The sequence below is a fragment of the Lithobates pipiens genome, unplaced genomic scaffold (assembly GCF_037356315.1).
Source record: "Lithobates pipiens isolate NorthernLeopardFrog02 unplaced genomic scaffold, aLitPip1_a1.2 Scaffold_18, whole genome shotgun sequence".
NCBI classification, from domain to species: domain Eukaryota; kingdom Metazoa; phylum Chordata; class Amphibia; order Anura; family Ranidae; genus Lithobates; species Lithobates pipiens.
The window spans coordinates 555,065,740-555,087,654 of record NW_027507758.1 but is presented as its reverse complement, the minus strand read 5'-3'; the positions used below and the strand labels follow the sequence as shown (position 1 = coordinate 555,087,654).

Below are 21,915 nucleotides of genomic sequence, written 5' to 3'. Positions count from 1 at the left end.
AATTATCTGTCCTGAGTTTGGGCCTAACTTTTTGCCCTACTCAGAATGTGGATGAATTTGAGTTAGTTAAAGACATTAACCTATTTGCACGCAAACTTATGTTCAGGGTTTTATATGACAAACCTCAGTTAGAAATTAATACCTCTAAACCTGCCAATTCACTTTGGCAGGGAATGAGTCTTAATGATATAAAGGCAATGGAGGAACTTATGGAGCTATGGGAGGAGGGCCACATAGACGAGACTGATCTTTTGGAGGCTGAAGCTTTGTCCATCTCCCCTCCTCTGCCTCGTCTGTCTGCCCCTCCTCCTTTGGCTCCAGTTGTCAAAACTTATAAACCCAAATCCACCAATTTCCCGGCTCTCCAGGGGAATCCCAATATCTGGGCTTTTACCCAGCAAGTAATTGGAGAAATCAAAAAAACACGTTGGCACTATTCTGAGAAATCCAACCTTACGAGTGAGCAAAGAGAAGCCCTCCGCTCCTTGCAATCACAAACACAAATTATAATTAAACCGTCGGACAAGGGGGGTAATTTGGTGGTGATGGACAATCGGCAGTACGAAGACATGGCTAAACAACTATTATCTAATAAGGAATGGTACAAGAAAATTCCTGACAGCCATGTTAAATACACTATTGACAAATTTAGACACTTGTTGAATGCTACCTATCATCAAGGTGTGATCACTAAACAAACCTGGGAATTTTTATGCCCCAGAGAACCCAAAACTCCCACCCTGTACGTACTGCCGAAAATCCACAAACACCCTACCAGACCGCCTGGACGCCCCATTGTCTCCGGTAATGAATGTCTAACTGAGAAGGCCAGCGAGCTTGTAGACGATTTTCTTCGTCCTCATGTTGAGCGCTTGGCCTCCTATTTGCAGGATACGTTGGACTTACTCAAGGCCCTGGAGGGCATATCTGTTCCTCAGGATGCATGGCTTGTCGCCCTTGATGTTGAGGCCCTCTACAACTCCATACCCCACTTAGCTGGGGTTCAAGTTGTGGAGGTTTTCATTTCCGAGGGCGGCAACTGTACCCCCCTATATTCTAATTTCATATTGAATCTCCTTAGGTTCATTTTGGAGAACAACATATTCATGTTCGGTGGCTCCCATTACCTCCAGGTGCAGGGGGTTGCGATGGGGACCAAATGTGCCCCATCGTATGCCAACCTGTACCTGGGGGGGTGGGAGCGTCACCTTCTTGCACAGGAAAGTCTGCGTGGTGCCTTTGATCAGATTCCAATCTGGAGGCGCTACATAGACGATATTTTCTTTGTCTGGACAGGAACCGAGGGGGATCTTCTGATTTTCTTTGAAAATTTGAAAATCAATGAATTTAATTTGAAATTTACGTTGGAGAGGAGCCAAACCTCCCTTACTTTTCTGGATCTCCAGATTTTCATCAATTTTGATGGAAGCCTGGGGTCCACTCTTTTCCGTAAACCCTCCGCAGCTAATACGGTACTACACGCTACCAGTTCCCACCCCCCTCCTTTGGTGTCCAGTATACCTTACAGTCAATATCTCAGGGTTAGAAGAAATTGTAGCAGTGATGAACTTTTCGAGAGAGAGGCTAAACTATTACAGGAACGTTTGCGGCAACGTGGCTACAGCCATAAGTGTCTCAAGCGCTCTTATCTTAAGGCAAAAAAACAAACTAGATCTACATTGATCTATGGCAATAAAACTCCCAAAGACAATGTCCAGACTCGAGTGATTACACGCTTTTCGGGGCAACATCAGCAAGTACGTAATATTTTAAACAAGTATTGGTACCTGCTACGTGCAGACCCTAAAATCTGCAAGTTTGTTGGAGATGGCCCATCTATTACATACAGACGGCCTCAATCACTCCGTGACAAGTTGGTCCGGAGTCATTATATTCCGGCAAAAGCGAAAATAACAAAAAATAGGGACATGGGCACTAGACCTTGCCATAGGTGTAATTACTGCCGTTTTCTATTTGCCTCTAGAGACATAATGTTGCCTAATGGTCAAATTTACAAACCGAAATTTCTAGCCACCTGTCAGTCGATTGGTATTGTTTACCTTATGATGTGCAACTGTGGGGCTTATTATGTAGGAAAGACCAAACGTCCGTTTTTTTGCCGAATTAGGGACCATGTATCCCTTGTTCGTGCTAAAAAAATGGAGACACCCATTAGCAGGCACATGGGTCTGTTTCATGCATTTGACGAGACTTGCATGCACTTTTTTGCACTGGAAACATATCCCCCAGGTGAGAGGGGTGGTAACTTTGATCGTATACTTTTACAAAAAGAGGCTCGATGGATTTACACCTTAGGGGCTACCCATGCCCCTGGCTTGAATGACTCATTAAGCTACAAACCTTTTCTCTGAGGTTTATATTATTTCTCCTTGATTTTTTCTTTCTCTTTTTCTTTCCTTTTTTTTTTTTTTTTTTTTTTTTTTTATTCAATTCTATTCTGAATTTTTCTTTTTCTGCTTCTTTTCCTCTGTTATTGATTAGATGCGCTTTTATGCACTTATGTATAAATTTACATGACTCAATTGTCGATTAATCGAGAGACTGGGGTATCTTTAAATACTCACCTGGCAGTAATTGTGTCACTTTAGAGTGAGATAAATTCTCTGCTATCTTATTCTAGCCTTAATTTATTTGGTTATATACTCTATTTTTAAGAATATCTTTAAAATTTAAACTTCAGAAATATAAGGATGAGACACCCTAGAATTGAAGCCTGTATGGGCGCCCCGGGCTTTACGACAGACCCGTGCCAACCTGATCCATTGGAACTTAGCTGTATGTATATAAGTCCCCTTTTTTGTTCTGCACTGGGTTGGCTACTATAATGTCTCATAGTATAGGACAGTCTCCCCTTCATATAGAAGCAGCTTTATATGCTCCTCAATGAAGGTGGATCACTGTCCTTCACTGTTAGTAATCAATGAGCAGATGATTTGGACAGCGGTATTGTTCCTTTCCACTGATGTTCAGCATCAGAGCTTAGGAATGTAACACTCTCACTACCTGGCTTTTCCTCTCACTGCTCTTTCATTCTAATCTATGCACAGTTTTCTTTAGATTCCCCCAGTGTATGTGGCTTATTCTGTGTCTCCGTTTGTACACAGAACGTAGGTAGGTGTATTTTGGGAAGTTTCCTCTTTGCCATCACTGTGGATGGCTTTGTGGACTTTCCAAAATGGCCCCTCGGTTCCTTCCGAGACTCAGCTGTGGATAGTATTTCCGCCCGCCCATCGGGGGCGTTCCCAGACGCCTGCTAATTTGGGAGGAGGGCTTCATAAGGCAGCAGCTTGTCTGCCTTACTCTCTCTCAGTGGAGGTTTTGACATTGGTTATTCTGTCTGTGCTAACAGGTATGTTTGAGGTCTCTCTGGTATATTAAGGCTTCAGCCTCACATTTGATACTGAACTTCAGCAACACTGTGTAATGTAACTAATTTCTGGCTTTGTTTGCTGGTCTGTCTCTTTTATGCAGACCAGATTCGCTAGCCCTATGTGAACATTAAGCACTTTTCTACCTGCTGTGCAATTGAATAGGATGATACTCTCCATTGATTATTCTGGACACCAGCTGTTACACCTTTGGCTTTTTTCGGATTCCCTGACATATTTTCAGGCTTTTCAATGTGGATCTGATCAGGTAGTTAACTCTGAATTTATTACTCAAATCATACACTAACCTATGCAACTCTTGAAGTTGCAAAATTTGAGCGACCTTTTGTTAGCACATACTTTAGTTTTCCTAATCCACTTTGGAAATCTTTTTTCTTTCTTCTTTCAGCATATTTGTAAACCGCTATTTGAAGCACCTCCTTACAGGCCCTTTTGAACTGGGTGTCTTTTCCTTATTTCTCCATTTTTATTGAGGATTTCCATACTGCAGTACACTATGTGATCTCCTTCAGATATGTGAATACACACTGGGTGAGTGTATGACCCCTCAGTCTTCTCGATTATTGACCAACCTGTTTTGTTTCCCCTTTTCTTTACATGCATATATTTAATTTATAACAATCCTATGTAATTAGCAATTAGTTTAATTGGTGTGTTTGTTTGTCTTGCCCACCAGTCTATTCTATACAATGATACAATGTACTATTTAATCTTTATTTTGTTCTATATATCCTTCTTTTTCATGCAGTTGTACATTTATTTAAAGTATCCAAAGCTCCTGAAGAAACTCGCCTTATGAGTGAAACATGTCGAGCACCTCGTTATTTTGATCGAATTTATCAGTGTTCTCTCCTGATCCGAATGTACTGTATGGAAATAATCATGTATTGTGTTTTTAACAAAAATTTGATGTTTTTTGTATAATAAAAATTGTCTCTATATAAAATAACCATCTTTCTTCTTCTTTAAGAAATCTTTTTGAATGATTGTTATTTGATTTTTTCTTTTGGTTATTATATGATACCGGTAAAAGTCCCGTTGAGGTTAGTCACCTCCCCCCCTTGTTTCTCGTTTTACATTTGAATTTTGGGATGTGGTATCATTCAGTTTGGTAGGCTTCTCTTCATATTGTTAATCTTGTGACCTTTGGTGGTTGTGGTGCTGGTGCCACAACACTATAAGTCCTCACAGTTACTCTGGGTGGGCACAGGAACCGGCCCTCCTGTGAAATATTATATCAAGAATTGTAATTACATGTCCCTGTTAAACAGGGGCAGAAAAATTGGGCCTTAGGCACTGGTGCTGGTGCCACGACACTGCAACCTCTCCCATATACTATAGTTTTAGTGCAGGAATTAGCCCTGCTGCAAAGCATTGCATCAAAAATTGTAATTAAACGCCCCTGTTAAACAGGGGCAGAAAAATTGGGCCTTAGGCATCACCCAGAACCAGAAATGTTCTTCCAACATATCAGCGGAGGAGGAAGAGGATAGACAATCAACATAACAGGACAGTCACTCAGCATCAGCATAGGCAGTCTTGAAGGGATGTGATATTTCAAAAAAAATTATTCGGTTACATCAGCTTCAGGTGCTTGGTAGCTGGTGGTGATCCAAGACTGATTCATCTTGATGAACGTCAGTCCTTCAACTGATTCGGGGGACAGGCGCACCCTGTGATCGGTAACAAAGCCACCAGAAGCACTGAATGTGCGTTCCGAAAGAACGCTGTATGCAGGACAGGCCAGTAGCTCAATTGCATACTGTGCAAGCTCTGGCCAGTGATCCATCCTCAAGACCCAGTAAGCCAGAGGATTTTCGGTGGGAAAGGTGTCCAAGTCTGACCTTGCCCCTAGGTATTCCTGCACATGTAAATCAGACGCTGGCGATGGTTGCTGGAACCGATCATATCTTGGGGCTGTGGACTAAAAAATTGTCTGAAAGCATCGGTCAGACGGCCACCTTCTCCACCGCTCCTTCTGACCGATGCCTCAGCAACACGTTGTCCAGGACCAGGAGTTTGTGACCTCCCAGTCTCTGGGAACGCGTTGCACAGACCTTTCTGCAAGGCCTCCCGGAGATGTCTCATCCTCTGCTCCCTCTGCGACGGCAAGATAAGGTCGGCAACCTTACCCTTGTACCATGGATCAAGGAGAGTGGCCAGCCAGTAATGGTCCCTCTCCTTGATCCAAAGAATACGAGGATCCTTCCGCAGGCTTTGCAGGATCAGGGAGGCCATGCAGCATAGGTTAGCTGAGGCATTCAGTCCGGAGTCCTCTGGGTCACTAAGGACAACATGATCCGCAGCTACCTCCTCCCAGCCACGTACAAGTCCACGGGTTTCTTGGGACTGTAAATCATCCCTACAAGACTGCTGCTGCTGCTGATGCTGAGTGCCAGCCTCCACCTGCATGCTGACACAATCATCCTCCTCCTCCTCCTCCTCCTCCTCCTCATCCTCTTCCTGTGTGATGGGTGGCACAGCAGGAACATTGTCTGGATAAAGGGGGCCTTGAGAGGCAAGGAAGTCCTCCTCTTCCTGCCTCTGTTCTGCCTCAAGTGCCCTGTCCATTATTCCACGCAGCGTATGCTCCAAGAGGTGGACAAGAGGTGCAGTGTCACTGATGCATGCACTGTCACTGCTCACCATCCTTGTGGCCTCCTCAAATGGTGACAGGACAGTGCATGCATCCCTGATCATGCCCCACTGGCGTGGTGAGAAAAAACCAAGCTCCCCTGACCCTGTCCTGGTGCCGTAGTCGCACAGGTACTCATTGATGGCCCTCTGCTGCATGTGCAGCCGCTGCAGCATGGCCAGCGTTGAGTTCCACCTGGTGGGCATGTCACATATAAGGCGGTTCTTGGGCAGGTTCAACTCCTTTTGGAGCTCAGCCAGCCGAGCACAGGCATTAAATGATCGGCGGAAATGCACACAGACTTTCCTGGCCTGCTTCAGGACATCCTGTAAGCCCAGGTACCTGCCCAAGAACCGCTGCACCACCAGGTTAAGGACGTGAGCTACACAGGGCACATGGGTCAGTTGTCCCTGTCGGAGGGCAGAGAGGAGGTTGGTGCCATTGTCGCAAACCACCATTCCTGGCTTAAGCTGGCGTGGCGTCAACCACCTCTCGGCCTGCCCCTGCAGAGCTGACAAAATATCCGCCCCAGTGTGGCTCCTGTCCCCCAAACAAACCAGCGCAAGCACGGCATGGCATCGTTTTGCCTGCGTACTTGCGTAGCCCCTGGAACGCCTACGGAGCACCGCTGGTTCTGAGGACAGAGCACTGGAAGAGGCCATGGAGGAAGAAGAAGAGGAGGGGGTGGAGGAGACAGGTGTGTCACAACCAATAGTAGCATTTTGGAGGCATGGTGGCGGAACAACCTCCAACACTACTGCACCTTGTCCTGCATCCTTCCCAGCTGCCAGAAGAGTGACCCAATGGGCTGTGAAAGACAGGTAACGTCCCTGTCCATGCCTGCTGGACCATGAGTCAGCGGTAATATGCACCTTACCGCTGACCGCCCTGTCAGCGAGGCAAGGACATTGCCTTCCACATGCCGGTAGAGAGCCGGAATAGCCTTCTGTGAGAAAAAGTGGCGTTTAGGGACCTGCCACTGAGGATCCGCACATTGTAGAAACTCACGAAAGGGGGCCGAGTCTACCAACTGAAAAGGCAGCAGTTGAAGTGCTAGCATTTTTGCCAAGCTAGCAGTCAACCGCTGGGCATGTGGATGGCTGGGAGTGAACTTCTTTCGCCGGTCCAGCAGCTGGGGCAGGGACATTTTCCTGCTATAATCGGACGTGGGTGTACTGCTAGCAGAGTGCCCGGAAGCACTTGGCTGTGACACACCTAATTCTACACCTTCATTCCTCCCAGAGCAGGTTTCAGAGAGGACTGAAGGTCAAGTGGGGTTGGAGATCCCAGCTGATGAGGAGCAAGGAGAGGTCCGCTTTGTTCTTTGGTGTGGGTCTTTGAGGTACACTTGCCAACGAGCTGCATGGCAGGTCAACATATGTCTGGTCAAGCATGTGGTGCCCAAGCGGCTGATGTTTTGGCCATGCGAGATACGCTTGAGACATATGTTTCAAATAGCAGTGGTGCGATCTGATGCACTCGTCTCAAAAAAGGCCCACACCAAAGAACTTTTAGAATAACGCGCAGAGGCAGCGCCCTGCACAGGCGGAGCTCTGCAGTGTGATTCATTCGGTGTGCTGCCCCTAAGCTGGCCCCCGGAGGGCATCCTGCCTCGTTGGACATGTGCCTCCTCCTCCTCCTCTCTCCTACCAGGCACCCACGTGGAGTCAGTGCCCTCATCATCCCCTCCCTCTTCATCACTGGAGCAAACCTGGCAGTATGCTGCAGCTTGTGGAACATGACTGCCAGATTGCTGTCCTTCTTGAGCATCCCCTCTCTCTGCATTCACGCTACTGCCTTCCTCTAGCTGAGTATCATCATCAGAGCCTACAAACCCTGGGCATCCTCCTGGAGCATGTACCCAACACTGCGCTCAAAGAGTTCAGGAGACTCCTCAGGAGGACGTGGTGGGTCTAGGGAAGGAGTCACTGATGATGACATTGAGAGGAGGGAAGACGATGCGTTGGCAGCTGCTTTGCTAGTACCCTGAGACTGGGTGAGAGAGGATGAGGAGGATGAAGAGGGCTTGGTCATCCACTCTACCAAGTCGTTGGCATGTTGCGGCTCAACATGTCCAGCTGCCGAAAAGAAGGACACGCGTGTCCCTTGGCCATGTGCTGATGATGACGATGCACCGCGTCCACGAACAGCACTGTTGTCTCTAGACACAGAGCCTGCTTGCCCTCTTTTATCGGCTCGCGCCTGTCTGCCTCTCCTTGCTGGCCTTCCAGACATGGTAATGGCCTGAAGGGAGTTGGGAAAACCAGCAATTGGGTAGTGTATATTGTGCTGGAGGCACACACAACTTCCACTAACTCCTGTAGATGGCTCAAATAGAGAAGAGCTATGTAGGTGGATATAGCGGTGTATACTGGGTTCAGAGCACGCAGACAGCACGCACAATCTCCTACCGCTGACTGCAAGCTCTATTTAAAACGAGCAAGATAGTTTGCTATATAGGTGGATATAGCGGTGTATACTGGGTTCAGAGCATGCAGACAGCACGCACAAGTTCCTACCACTGACTGCAAGCTCTATTTAAAACGAGCAAGATAGTTTACTATATAGGTGGATATAGCGGTGTATACTGGGTTCAGAGCACGCACAAGCTCCTACCGCTGACTGCAAGCTCTATTTAAAACGAACAAGATAGTTTGCTATATAGGTGGATATAGCGGTGTATACTGGGTTCAGAGCACGCAGACAGCACGCACAAGCTCCTACCGCTGACGGCAAGCTCTATTTAAAACTAGCAAGATAGTTTGCTATATAGGTGGATATAGCGGAGTATACTGGGTTCAGAGCACGCAGACAGCACGCACAAGCTCCTACCGCTGACTGCAAGCTCTATTTAAAACGAGCAGGATAGTTAGCTATATAGGTGGATATAGCGGTGTATACTGCGTTCAGAGCACGCAGACAGCACGCACAATCTCCTAACACTGACTGAAAGCTCTATTTAAAACGAGCAAGATAGTTTGCTATATAGGTGGATATAGCGGTGTATACTGGGTTCAGAGCATGCAGACAGCGCGCACAATCTCCTACCGCTGACTGCAAGCTCTATTTAAAACGAGCAAGATAATTTGCTATATAGGTGGATATAGCGGTGTATACTGGGTTCAGAGCATGCAGACAGCACGCACAAGCTCCTACCGCTGACTGCAAGCTCTATTTAAAACGAGCAAGATAGTTAGCTATATAGGTGGATATAGCGGTGTATACTGCGTTCAGAGCAGGCAGACAGCATGCACAATCTCCTAACACTGACTGAAAGCTCTATTTAAAACGAGCAAGATAGTTAGCTATATAGGTGGATATAGCGGTGTATACTGGGTTCAGAGCACGCAGACAGCACGCACAATCTCCTAACACTGACTGCAAGCTCTATTATAAAAGATAGATATATCGCTAGCTATATAGGTGAATATAGCGGTGTATACTGCGGTCAGGGCACGCAGACAACAACCACTACAGAAGAGCAAGAACGAAAAATCGTCCGATAACGATCGGTGTATACTGTGTTGAAGGTACACAGAACACCCACTAACTGCTACAGACGCCAACACACTACACAAGGCCGCCGCGCTGGCGGCATTATATAGTGTGGGGCGTGTACTACACAGCCTGAGCTATGATTGGCCACAAGCATACTGCCTGTGGCCAATCATGGCTCTCCTCGCTGCCGGCGCTGTGATTGGCCCAGCATGCGGGCTCACAGTGCATGCTTGGCCAATCATGAGCCAGCAATGCACTGCGCCATCACAGTGCATTGTGGGCCGTGAGTGCCACGCGAATTTGGCGCGAACGGCCCATAACGTTCGGAATTTGCTGAACGGGCGAACAGCCGATGTTTGAGTCGAACATATGTTGGACTCGAACACGAAGCTCATCCCTACCTGTGTTCCTCTGCTTCCTGTTCCTGTTTACCAATTCCTGTTGTGACCCGGATTGCCTGTAGACTACTCCGATTCTCTCCTGACCTGACCCCTGGCTTGTTTAACGGACTTCCTGCTCTTAGCCTTGCTGGCTCCCAGACTGATACCTGTGTTTGACCCTCGGCCTGCCTCTGGAATATCCTCTGTCTTCTGCACTTAGCCTTGCTGGCTCCCAGACTGATACCTGTGTTTGACCGTCAGCCTGCCTCTGGATTATCCTCTGCATTCAGCCTTGCTGGCTCCTGGACTGATTACTTGTGTTTGACCCTCAGCCTGTTTCTGCCCTTTTCTTACCTGTTTTACAGACTGGCTTGCTACTTACCTTCTGGTCTGGCCCATCCTGCATGAGCCGTCTTGCAGACCTTCACACAAGTCAGATGTTAGAACCCCTGCCGGGCGTTCTCTTCAAGTATATCCCAAGGGCATCTGCACGGGCATCTCTTCCTTCAGAAGACTTCCTGCATACCAGTCACCTGCTGGCAACCCGTGCCCCTTCGTGCCCTGTACCCGCTGTTCCACCCTCAGGGGTACTGTGCACCCAGTTGCAAGGGAAGCCGCTCTCAGCACTTCGGCCCCTGGTGAGTACCTGACAGTACAAACCAGCCATGTCAGAGGCCGACAGAGCTGGCTCACCTTTGGAGGCCCTCTGCCAGCAGGTTGCAGCCCTCACCCAGGCGGTGCAGCGACTCCAAGACGGCTACTTCCAGATTGAGGGCCGCCTTCAGCACTTGGCAATCTCACACAGTCCACCGGATTCTTCACCGTCCACAGCCAGCAGCTCTTCCGCTTCGCAAGCCCAAGGCAGTGCCACACCTGTGGTAGTCATGACCCTTCCGGAACCCAGGGTCCCTACTCCTGAGCGTTTTTCGGGCAGCCAGAAGAAGTTTAGGGCATTTAAGAATGCATGCCTCTTGTACTTGGCTCTCCAGCCCAGGACCTTCCACTCTGAATCGGTTAAGGTGGGTTTCATAATTTCTCTGCTATCCAATGAGCCACAGTCCTGAGTCCATAACCTCCTAGAACAGAAGAGCCCCCTTCTTGATTCTGTAGAGACTTTTTTGAAGCTATGTCACAACTGTATGCTGGCTCCTGGACTGATTACTTGTGTTTGACCCTCAGCCTGTTTCTGCACTTTTCCTACCTGCTCACAGACTTGCTTGCTATTTACCTTCTGGTCCGGTCCATCCTGCATGAGCCGTCTTCCAGAGCTTCACACAAGTCAGGTGTTAGAACCCCTGCCGGGCATTCTCTTCAAGTATATCACAAGGCCATCTGCATGGGCATCTCTTCCTTCAGAAGACTTCCTGCATACCAGTCACCTGCTGGCAACCCTTGCCCCTTCGTGCCCTGTACCCGCTGTTCCACCCTCAGGGGTACTGTGCACCCAGTTGGAAAGGAAGCCGCTCTCAGCTCTTCGGCCCCTGGTGATTACCTGACAGTTACCATTGCTAGCGAAGATCAGAAGATAAAGACTGAGTACTTTAAGTGAGATCTCATGCATAGCTATAAAAGTAGGGGAGCTCCCACACACACACACACACACACACACACACACACACACATATATATATATATATATATATATATATATATATATATATATATATATATATATATATATATATATATATATTGTTTGTAACTGTTTTATCAAAGTTCATTGTCCTGTCAATCTATATTGGATGACAGTACAATTGTTGTAATCACCTACCTACAACTATATATAGTAAAATATACTTTGGTTAAGTACCTTGTTGTGTGGAGTATTGCTTTCTCCGATCCAGGTGGAGCCAGTGGATCCTGAGAGGACAATACAGGTATATTGTGATAGATTATATTGTACTGTATTGTATTGCACCACAGCTGTGTCAAGGGGACTGAGCCAAGTTAGTGGGGTTTATTAGCAGAATGCAGGCCTGACTCAAATCAGCAGCTCCTTCGGGGGTCAGTGCTACACAAAAAATTGAAAATTTTTTTTTTTTTTACTTACCAGAAATGGCTGTTGCTAGACAGATCATCCTAATCTGCCACTTCCTACTCCACGGTGGTCTTCATTCTTCTCCTCGCATTGTCTTCTGTGTTCTGGGAACCTATGTGTGTGCTAGAACACAGCCAGCCATTCACAAAGCTCCGTGCAACACACGCATGCACAGTAGGAAACGGGCAGTGAAGCCCCAAGGCTCCACTGACTGTTTCCCTTAGTTGGAATGGCAGTGATGGGACGCGATCCGATGGATGGATCAGCGTCGGGAGGCCGACATCACAGGCACCCTGGACAAGTAAGCGTGCTTATTAAATGTCAGCAGCTACAGTGTTTGTAGCTGCTGACTTTTTTATTTTATTTCAGCTGGACCTCCGCTTTAAGCCTGTGGGAGGAAGAAATGTTCAGAGCGGTGTGGCTTGGGTGCAGACAAGCTAAAGCCATTCTTCTATATACAGTAATTGGGCTGGCTACTAGTGTGCATCTCCATTATTTTTGATAGTGAATTTCTTTTATGTTTGGCTTATATAGACAGACGTACCTGCATCACGACAGGCTCCACTATTACATTTGCTTTTGAGACTGTGGATATTATGTTCACCATGAGCTGTAAAGTTTGGGAGGAGCTTGCAATGTTTCCTTTCTGGTCGTTGGCTGTGTTACTGATATTTTGAAGTAATCCCGGCAAAGCTTGCTGTACTTCTGGACCTTTTATTACATCCTATGTTAAAGTGATAGAGGAAAAAAGAACATTGCTGAATTAGTTATCTTATACATTTCTTTTTATGCTATTTTTTCTTCACATGCTGTACATGTCAATATATTCCAAGTTAAAGTGGATTTTTCATGGACAAAGCATAGGACTTTTGTCCAAAGGGCATTGGCCATGAACTTGTCTTGCATACAAACAGCAAAGAATTGTCAAACAACAAACACAAAACTATGTGGTTTTTCAGCTCTTTAGTGCCACCCTTTGGACAACTTCTGCTAATGTTGTTTTATGGTTAGCATTGCTTCTGAGTATGCATGTTTGCACTTTGGAGTTTTGTCTAAAGCCTCATACACACGATAGGACTTTGTACAAACTTTCCCTTGGATTTTTGTACAAAGGGCATCGGCCCTGAACTTGTATTGCATACACACAGCAGGACTTTTTCAGCCAACTTTCCCCAAATCATGTGGTTTTTCTGCTCTTTACCGCCACCTTTGGTCAACTTCTGTATTGTTGTCTGATCTTTTGCATTGGTTCTGAGCATGCCTGTTTGTACTTTGTACAAAAGTCCTATGGTTTTCTGTACACACGATCAGACTTTGCCCCATCGGACTTTTGTTGCCAGAAAGTTTGTCCGTTCGCACAGCCAACAAAAGTCAGATGAAAACCGAAAAGGTTTGTCCGATGGAGCGTACACACGGTCGGATTTTGCTCCAAAACAGCTAATTTGCATGTTTGTTGTCAAAAAGTCTGATTATGTGTATGGGCTTTAAGAAGGACTTCTGTACACACGATCAAATAATCCAACAACACACAATTGTTGGTGGAAAATTTTAAAGCATGCTATCCCACATTTGGAAAATGCGTATGGAGCATACAAACGTTCAGATTTTCCTACAACAGCCTGTCATTTATCAGTCGTTTGACTGATAAATAGTTGATAACCAGCTCTTAACCAGTTCAGTTTACTTCTAGTTTAATCTCTATACTATGACCAGAGATTTTTTTACATTTCAGCAATGAGCTAATAAAGTAATACATTTATGTTCTTTCACTACAAATAACCCTAACCTAGGCAATACAATCATGAAAAAAAATATTTTAGGTTCTATGCGATCTATAGATAAAGTTGTAACCAAATTAAAAAATTTGCTTTTTATCTAGTCTGACCAAAATGAGTTAACCACTTCAATACCAGGCACTTTTACCCCCTTCCAGCCCAGGCCAACTTTCAGCTTGCAGCACTATCGCACATTGAATGACGATTGCGCGGTCATGAAACACAGTACCCTAATGAAATTTTTAGCATTTTGTTCACAAAACTAGATCTTTCTTTTGGTGGTATTTAATCACCACTGGGTTATTTATCTTTTGCTAAACAAACGAATCAATACTGAAAATGTTCACGTTTTCCTTTGTGTCTGGTATAAAATATTTGTTCTTCATAAATTTAGGCCAACATGTATTCTGCTACATTTCTTTGGTGAAATAACCCAAATCAGTATACACTATTTAGTCTGTAGGAAAATTATAAGCTACAAGCTATGGTATATATCTGAAAATTGTTCAATTCTGATGTCTGACTCTGACATCTAATTTCTTGAGGCCCAAAAATGTCAGGACAGTACAAATATCCCCCAAATTACCCCTTTTTGGAATGTAAACAGGTCAATGTCCTCATTAAGAGGCATTGCAAGCTTTGTAAAGTTGTAATTTTTTGTCAGAAATTTTGGAAAACGAAGAAAGGAAAAAAAAGACTGCTGACAGTACGAAAATAAATAATAATCATGTTTTTACAATTTTTGTATTAAATGTTTCTCTTTTTTATTATATATATATATATACAGTGACAGTACAGTTCCCTGTCCTAGTAATTGTGGCCCGAGGTTCTCAAATAGGCAGGTTGAGGGGCTTCAGGGGTATTTAACCACTTCCTGCCCAGTCAATAGCAAATTGACGTCCAGGAAGTGGTTCTGTTATCCTGACTGGGCGTCATATGACGTCCTTCAGGATAACATGCTGCCGCGCGCCCATGGGGGTGCACATCGCGGCGATCGGTGGAGCAGTGCTACACTGATCTCGGTCTGACAGAGACGAGTAGAGGAGAGCCGATTGGTGGCTCTCCTGACAGGGGGGTCTGCACTGATTGTTTATCAGCACAGCCCCCCTCAGATGCCCACACTAGACCACCAGCGAAGCCGTCTGGACCACCAGGGAAGTGGGCAACATGTGGATGGCCAGGTATGTACCCCATGGCCATCCACATGTGCAAATGATGCCCAATCTGTGCCAGTCAGTGCCTACAAATGGCACCACAGTCATGTACCAAAATAAAAACAGTGATGTCCAGCAATGCCACCCATCAGTGTCATCAGTGCCACCTAACAGTGCCCATCCGTGCCCACCTATCAGTGCCCATCAGTGCCCATCAGTGCCACCTATAAGTGCCACCCATAAGTACCCATCAGTGCCGCCTATAAGTGCCCATCAGTGCCACCTATGAGTGCCCATCAGTGCCACCTATGAGTGCCCATCAGTGCTGCATACCAGTGCCACTTATCAGTGCCCATCACTGCCGCCTATCAGTGCCCATCAGTGCCGCCTCATTGGTGCCACTTCATCGGTGTCCATCAGTGCCACCTTATCAGTGCCCGTCAGTGCAGCCATATCAGTGCCCATCATTGAAGAAGAAAACATACTTATTTACAATTTTTTTTTAAAAGAAACAAAGAAACGTGTTTTTTTCTCTCAAAATTTTCGGTCTTTTTTTATTTGTTACGCAAAAAATAAAAATTGCAGAGGTGATCAAATACCACCAAAATAAAGCTCTATTTGTGGGAACAAAATGATAAAAAAATTGTTTGGGTACAGTGTAGCATAACCGCGCAATTGTCAATCAAATTGTGACAGCGCTGAAAGCTGAAAATTGGCTTGGACAGGAAGGTGGCTAAGTGCCTGGTATTGAAGTGGTTAATGTGGAGGAATCTGTTTTATCAGTTTCCTTCAAAGTTTGTAAAATCCAGATGGGGACCTGGAGCCCGGAGATTCCATAGCGTTATGGGTGGGACAGAATCTCCAATCCTGGGACTGGGTTTTGGGAACAGTCAGGCTGCGTACACACGGGCGGACTGTTCGCCCAACTTTGTCCGCTGAACAGTGTTTGGGCGGACAGTCCGCTCGTGTGTGGGCTTTCAGCGGACAGTTTCAGCGGACAGTTGGACGGACAAGGTTTTTCGGAAATTCCGTAAAACTGTCCGCTGAAACCTTGTTTCAGCGAACAGTCCGCTCCTGTGTAGGCTTGTTCGTCAAACAAAGTTGCGCGCATGCTCAGAAAGGATTTTCACGCCGAAAGCTATAATGCAGTGTATAGGACGTCGTATTTTTCGTCCCGTCGTACGTGCCGTTCACGTCATCGCGCACGGTTTCAGCAAACTGTTCGTCCGTCGTGTGTGGCCATGTCCGTCCATGCTAAGTTTGAGCGGACTGTTTGCCGAAACTGTTGGACGGACAAAGTTGGGCGAACAGTCCGCGCGTGTGTACGCGGCCTCAGGAGTCTGGCTGGTTTATTGATATACATGTAAAGGCGCAATTATCAAAAACAATACCTGAATATAAAAAACCCTCTTATTTTGTTTCCAAAACAAAAAACACACAGAATATACAGACAGCTATGATAATAATAATAATAATTTAACAGTAATAACACTATATTGGGTATTTTTTAGAAAGCAGTGTTTCTTATGACAGGTGGGGGGGGGGGGGGGAGAAGGTGGGAGAATTTGGGAAAAAAGGGGGGAGGGGGAAGGGAGAAGGAGGAGAACGAATAAAAGAAAAGGAGGGGGGGGGGAGGTTTGTTATTTTATATGAGTTTTTTTGTTCATTGATAACAAGCACAAAAATGATATATACATATATTGCTAAAGTCCAATATAAAACTTGATTTAGACAGGTAATTCCACAGACAGGAATAGATTAGAATATCCCCGCGCTATCATAAAAACAAAACTACCACTAAGGAAAGGTTGCAGCAAACCACCGACAGAGGTACAAACCCTACCACCGAAAATTGTTTCTAAAAATCAAATAAATGGTGTTGCGCTACCTCAAAGATTACAACTAAACTAAAGTGCCTAGTGCATAGGTGTCCAGTGTAATTAATCCGACTATATTGCAAAATAGCACACCCCCTATAGTAAACAGATATAGCAAAATATCCCTAGCAAAACAATAAAGTGTCTAGTGCATAAATAAATGTGCAACAATCTATAGTCCAGGGATGTAAATGCCACAAGGGCTATAAGAAAAGAAGCAGCAAAAATTCAAAAGGTAAGTAAAGTGCCTGGTGCTTAAATAATCATAGTCCCATTAGTCCATATTCACATATGAAAAAAACAGACAAGGCCTTCAAATATGCAATACTATAGTGCATCAGACTTCTCATGGGTATATCCAATCAAATGCAGTAGAAATAGAAAATAGAAAATTAATAATAAAGACGTGAATCACGCAGTGCAAATAAGCCCTTGTGGTCGTAGGGTCTCGCGTGAGCAGTTACATCAGTTCTTCAGATCCTATACCACAGGCAGCTGCAGTAATTACAGTTGGTGTACTGTGTCATCTGCACAGTGTGCACCTAAAGCTACCCCAATTGCTGGTGTTCTGCTGATCCTATACCGCAGGCAGCTGCAGTAATTACAGTTGGTGCACTGTGTCATCTTCACAGTGTGCACTTAAAGCTACCCCAATTGCTGGTGTTATGCTGATCCTATACTGCAGGCAGCTTCAGTAATTACAGCCGGTGCACTGTGTCATCTTCACAGTGTGAACTTAAAGCTACCCCAATTGCTGGTGTTCTGCTGATCCTATACCGCAGGCAGCTGTAGTAATTACAGTCGGTATACTGTGTCATCTGCACGGTGTGCACTTAAAGCTACCCCAATTGCTGGTGTTCTGCTGATCCTATACCGCAGGCAGCTGTAGTAATTACAGTCGGTGTACTGTGTCATCTTCACAGTGTGCACCTAAAGCTTCCCCAATTGCTGGTGTTCTCATAGTAATAATACTACAGGCAGGCAGTTAATTCTGCTAGCTGCAGTATAATCAGTATATACATCCCAGCTTTGTGTAGCTACATCTCCCTGCAGGCCATCAGTATGTCTGGAAGGCCAACAAGGAGAGGCAGACAGTCACAAGCCAATAAAAGAGGGCAAGCAGGCTCTGTGTCTAGAGGCAACTGTGCTGGTCGTGGACACGGTGCATCCTCATGAGCAGGTGGCCATGAGACACGCTTGTCCTTATTTTTGGCAGCTGGACATGTTGAGCTGCAACATGCCGAAGACTTGGTAGAGTGGATGACCAAGCCCTCCTCATCCTCTCTCACCCAGGCTCAGGGTACTGGCAAAGCAACTGCCAATGCGGCCTCTTCCCTCGTCTCAAAGGCATCAGTCACTCCTTCCCTAGCACCACCATGTCCTCCTGAGAAGTCCCGCGAATTGTTTATGCACATTTTTGGGTACATGCTCCAGGAGTATGCCCAGTGTTTTGAAGGCTCTGATGATGATACCCAACTAGAGGAAGGCAGTAACGTGAGCCCAGAGAGAGGGGATGCCCAAGAAGGACAGCAATATAGCAGTCATTTTCCCCCAGCTGCAGCATACTGCCAGGTTTGCTCCAGTGATGAGGAGGGAGGGGATGATGAGGTCACTGACTCCATGTGGGTGCCTGATAGGGGAGAGGAGGAGGAGGTACATCTCCAAAGAGGCAGGATGCCCTCCAGGGGCCAGCTTAAGGGCAGCACACAGACTGCATTACACCGCAGAACTCCACCTGTGCACGGCACTGCCTCTGCCTATTATTCCAAAAGTTCTTTGGTGTGGGCCTTTTTTCAGACAAGTGCATCTGATTGCACCGCTGATATTTGCAACATATGTCCGAAGCGTATCTTGCGTGGCCAAAACATCAGCCGCTTGGGCACCACATGCTTGATCAGATATATGTCGACCTGCCATGCAGTTCGTTGGCAAGCGTACCTAAAAGACCCACACCAAAGAACAAAGTGGACCTCTCCTTGCTTCTCATCAGCTAGGATCTCCAACCCCACTATACCTTCAGTCCTCTCTGAAGCCTGCACTGAGAGGAATGAAGGTGTAGAATTAGGTGTGTCATAGCCAAGTACTTGCGGGCAATCTGCTAACGGTACACCGACGTTCGATTGTACCAGGCAAATTTCCCGCTTGGACTGTCGAAAGGAGTTCACTCCCATCCATCCACATGCCCAGAGGTTGAATGTTAGCTTGGCTAAATTGCTAGCACTTCAACTGCTGCCTTTTCAGTTGGTAGATTCGGCCTCCTTTCGTGAGTTTGTGCAATGTGCGGTTCCACAGAAGGCAGGTTCCCATATGCCACTTTTTCTCATGGAAGACAATTCCGGCTCTCTACCGGCATGTGGAAGGCAATGTCCATGCCTCGCTGGACAGGGCGGTCCGCGGTAAGTTGCATATTACTGCTGACTCATGGTCCAGCGGACATGGACAGGGACGTTACCTATCTTTCACGGTGCATTGGGTGAATCTTCTGGCAGCTGGGAAGGATGCAGGACAAGGTGCAGTAGTGTTGGAGGTTGTTCCGCCACCCTGCCTCCAAAATGCTACTACTGGTGATTGTGACACACCTCTCTCTCCACCCCCTCCACTTCACTTCGTCCATGGCCTCTTCCTGTGCTTTGTCCTTGGAACCAGCGGTGCTCCGTAGGCGTTCAAGGGGCTACGCAAGTACGCAGGCAAAAAGATGCCATGCCGTGCTTGCGCTGGTATGATTGGGGGACAGGAGCCAAACTGGGGCAGAGATTCTGTCATTTCTGTAGGGGCAGGCTGAGAGGTGGTTGACGCCAGACTAACTTAAGCCAGGAATGGTGGTTTGCGACAATGGCAACAACCTCCTCTCCGTCCTCCAACAGGGACAACTGACCCATGTGCCCTGTCTGGCTCACGTCCTGAACTTGGTGGTGCAGTGGTTTTTGGGCAGGTACCCAGGCTTACAGGATGTCCTGAGGCAGGCCAGGAAAGTCTGTGTGCATTTCTGCCGGTCATATAATGCCAGTGCTCAGCTGGCTGACCTCCAAAAGGAATTGAACCTGCCCAAGAACCGCCTAATCTGTGCAACTATGGCACCAGGACAGGGTCAGGGGAGCTTGTTTTCCCCACGCCAGTGGGCCATGATCAGGGATGCATGCACTGTCCTGTCACCATTTGAGGAGGCCACGAGGATGGTGAGCAGTGACAGTGCATGCATCAGTGACACTGTCCCTCTTGTTCACCTGTTGGAGCACACGATGTGTGGAATAATGTACAGGGCACTTGAGGCAGAATAGAGGCAGGAAGAGGAGGACTTCCTTGCCTCTCAAGGCCCCCTTTATCCAGACAGTGTTCCTGCTGTCCCACCCATCACACAGGAAGAGGACGAGGAGGAGGAGGATGATTATGTAAGCATGGAGGTGGAGGCTGGCACTCAGCATCAACAGCAGTCTTGTAGGGATGATTTACAGTCCCAAGAAACCCATGGGCTTGTACGTGGCTGGGAGGAGGTAGCTGCGGATCATGTTGTCCTTAGTGACCCAGAGGACTCTGGACCGAATGCCTCAGCTAACCTACGCTGCATGGCCTCCCTGATCCTGCAAAGCCTGCAGAAGGATCCTCGTATTCTTTGGATCAAGGAGAGGGACCATTACTGGCTGGCAACTCTCCTTGATCCACGGTACAAGGGTAAGGTTGTGGACCTTATCTTGCCATCACAGAGGGAGCAGAGGATGAGACATCTTCGGGAGGCCTTGCAGAAAGGTCTGGGCAAAGCGTTCCTAGAGACTGAGAGGTTACAAATTCCTGGTCCTGGACAACGTGTTGCTGAGGCTTCGGTCAGTCACAGAAGGAGCGGTGGAGAAAGTGTCCGTCTGACCGATGCGTTCAGACAATTTTTTAGTCCACAGCCCTAAGGTATGATCGGTTCCAGCAACCATCGCCAGCGTCTGATTTACATGGTGCAGGAATACCTAGGGGCAAGGTCAGACTTGGACACCTTTCCCACTGAAAATCATCTGGCTTACTGGAGGATGGATCACTGGCCAGAGCTTGCACAGTATGCAATTGAGCTACTGGCCTGTCCCGCATCCAGCGTTCTTTTGGAACGCACATTCAGTGCTGCTGGAGGCTTTGTAACCGATCACAGGGTGTGCCTGTCCACCGACTCAGTTGATCGACTGACCTTCATAAAGATGAATCAGTCTTGGATCACCACCAGCTACCAAGCACCTGAAGCTGATGTAACCAAATAATTTTTTTCTAAATGTGAGATCCCTTCAAGACTGCCTATGCTGATGCTGAGTGACTATCCTGTTATGTGTGACTGACTATCCTCTTCCTCATCAATGATCCTGCTAATAGCTTGGAAGAACATTTTTAGTTCTGGGCGCTGTGACCAGTGGCTAAGGCCCAATTTTTCTGCCCCTGTTTAAAAGGTGCATGTAATTAAAATTTTTGATGCAATACTTTGCAGCAGGGCTCATTCCTGCACTCCAACTAGATTATCTGTGAGGGGTTGCAGTGTCGTGGCACCAGCACCAGTGCCTAAGGCCCAATTTTTCAGCCCGTTTAAAAGGTGCGTGTAATTACAATTTGTGTTGCAATACTTTGCAGCAGGGCTCATTCCTGCGCTCCAACTAGAGTATCTGTGAGGGGTTGCAGTGTTGTGGTACCAGCACCAGTGCCTAAGGCCCAATTTTTCAGCCCCTGTTTAACAGTTGTGTGTAATTACAATTTTTGATGCAATACTTTGCAGCAGGGCTCATTCCTGCTCTCCAACTACAGTTTCTGTGAGGTGGTGTGGCACCAGTGCTTAAGGCCCAATTTTTCTGCCCCTGTTCAACAGGTGCATGTAATTACAATTCTTGATATAATATTTTAAAGCAGGGCCCATTCCAGCGCCCACTGAGAGTAACTGTGAGGACTTGCAGTGTTATGGCACCAGCACCACCACCACCAAAGGCCCAGTTTTTCTACCACTGTTCAACAATGACATGTAATTACAATTCTTGATATAATAGTTCACAGCAGGGCATTCCAGCACCCACCAAGAGTCACTTTGAGGGCTTACAGTGTTGTGGCAACACCAACACCTTAGGCCCAAATTTCTGCAGAGCACATAGGGCAGGCCCCTACTTTCAAACATCCAACTTACAAACGTCTCCT

General features: G+C 46.6%; 1 protein-coding gene and 1 long non-coding RNA gene across 6 annotated transcripts in view; one reads left to right on the top strand and one right to left on the bottom strand.

Moving 5' to 3' along the window:
* LOC143988961 (adhesion G protein-coupled receptor F5-like) overlaps window positions 1–21,915 on the bottom strand; it is a 314,489-nt gene that overhangs the window by 55,479 nt on the left and 237,095 nt on the right. For all 5 annotated transcript variants that reach the window (XM_077488917.1, XM_077488920.1, XM_077488921.1 and 2 more), the window contains one exon: window positions 12,506–12,685. In XM_077488917.1, coding sequence (XP_077345043.1) covers window positions 12,506–12,685 — 180 coding nt within the window. The remainder of the gene's footprint in view (window positions 1–12,505; window positions 12,686–21,915) is intronic.
* Window positions 2,494–4,359, top strand: LOC143988959 (uncharacterized). Its single transcript, XR_013276947.1, has 4 exons — window positions 2,494–3,370; window positions 3,493–3,657; window positions 3,799–3,941; window positions 4,159–4,359. It is a non-coding gene; the product is annotated as an uncharacterized LOC143988959 (long non-coding RNA).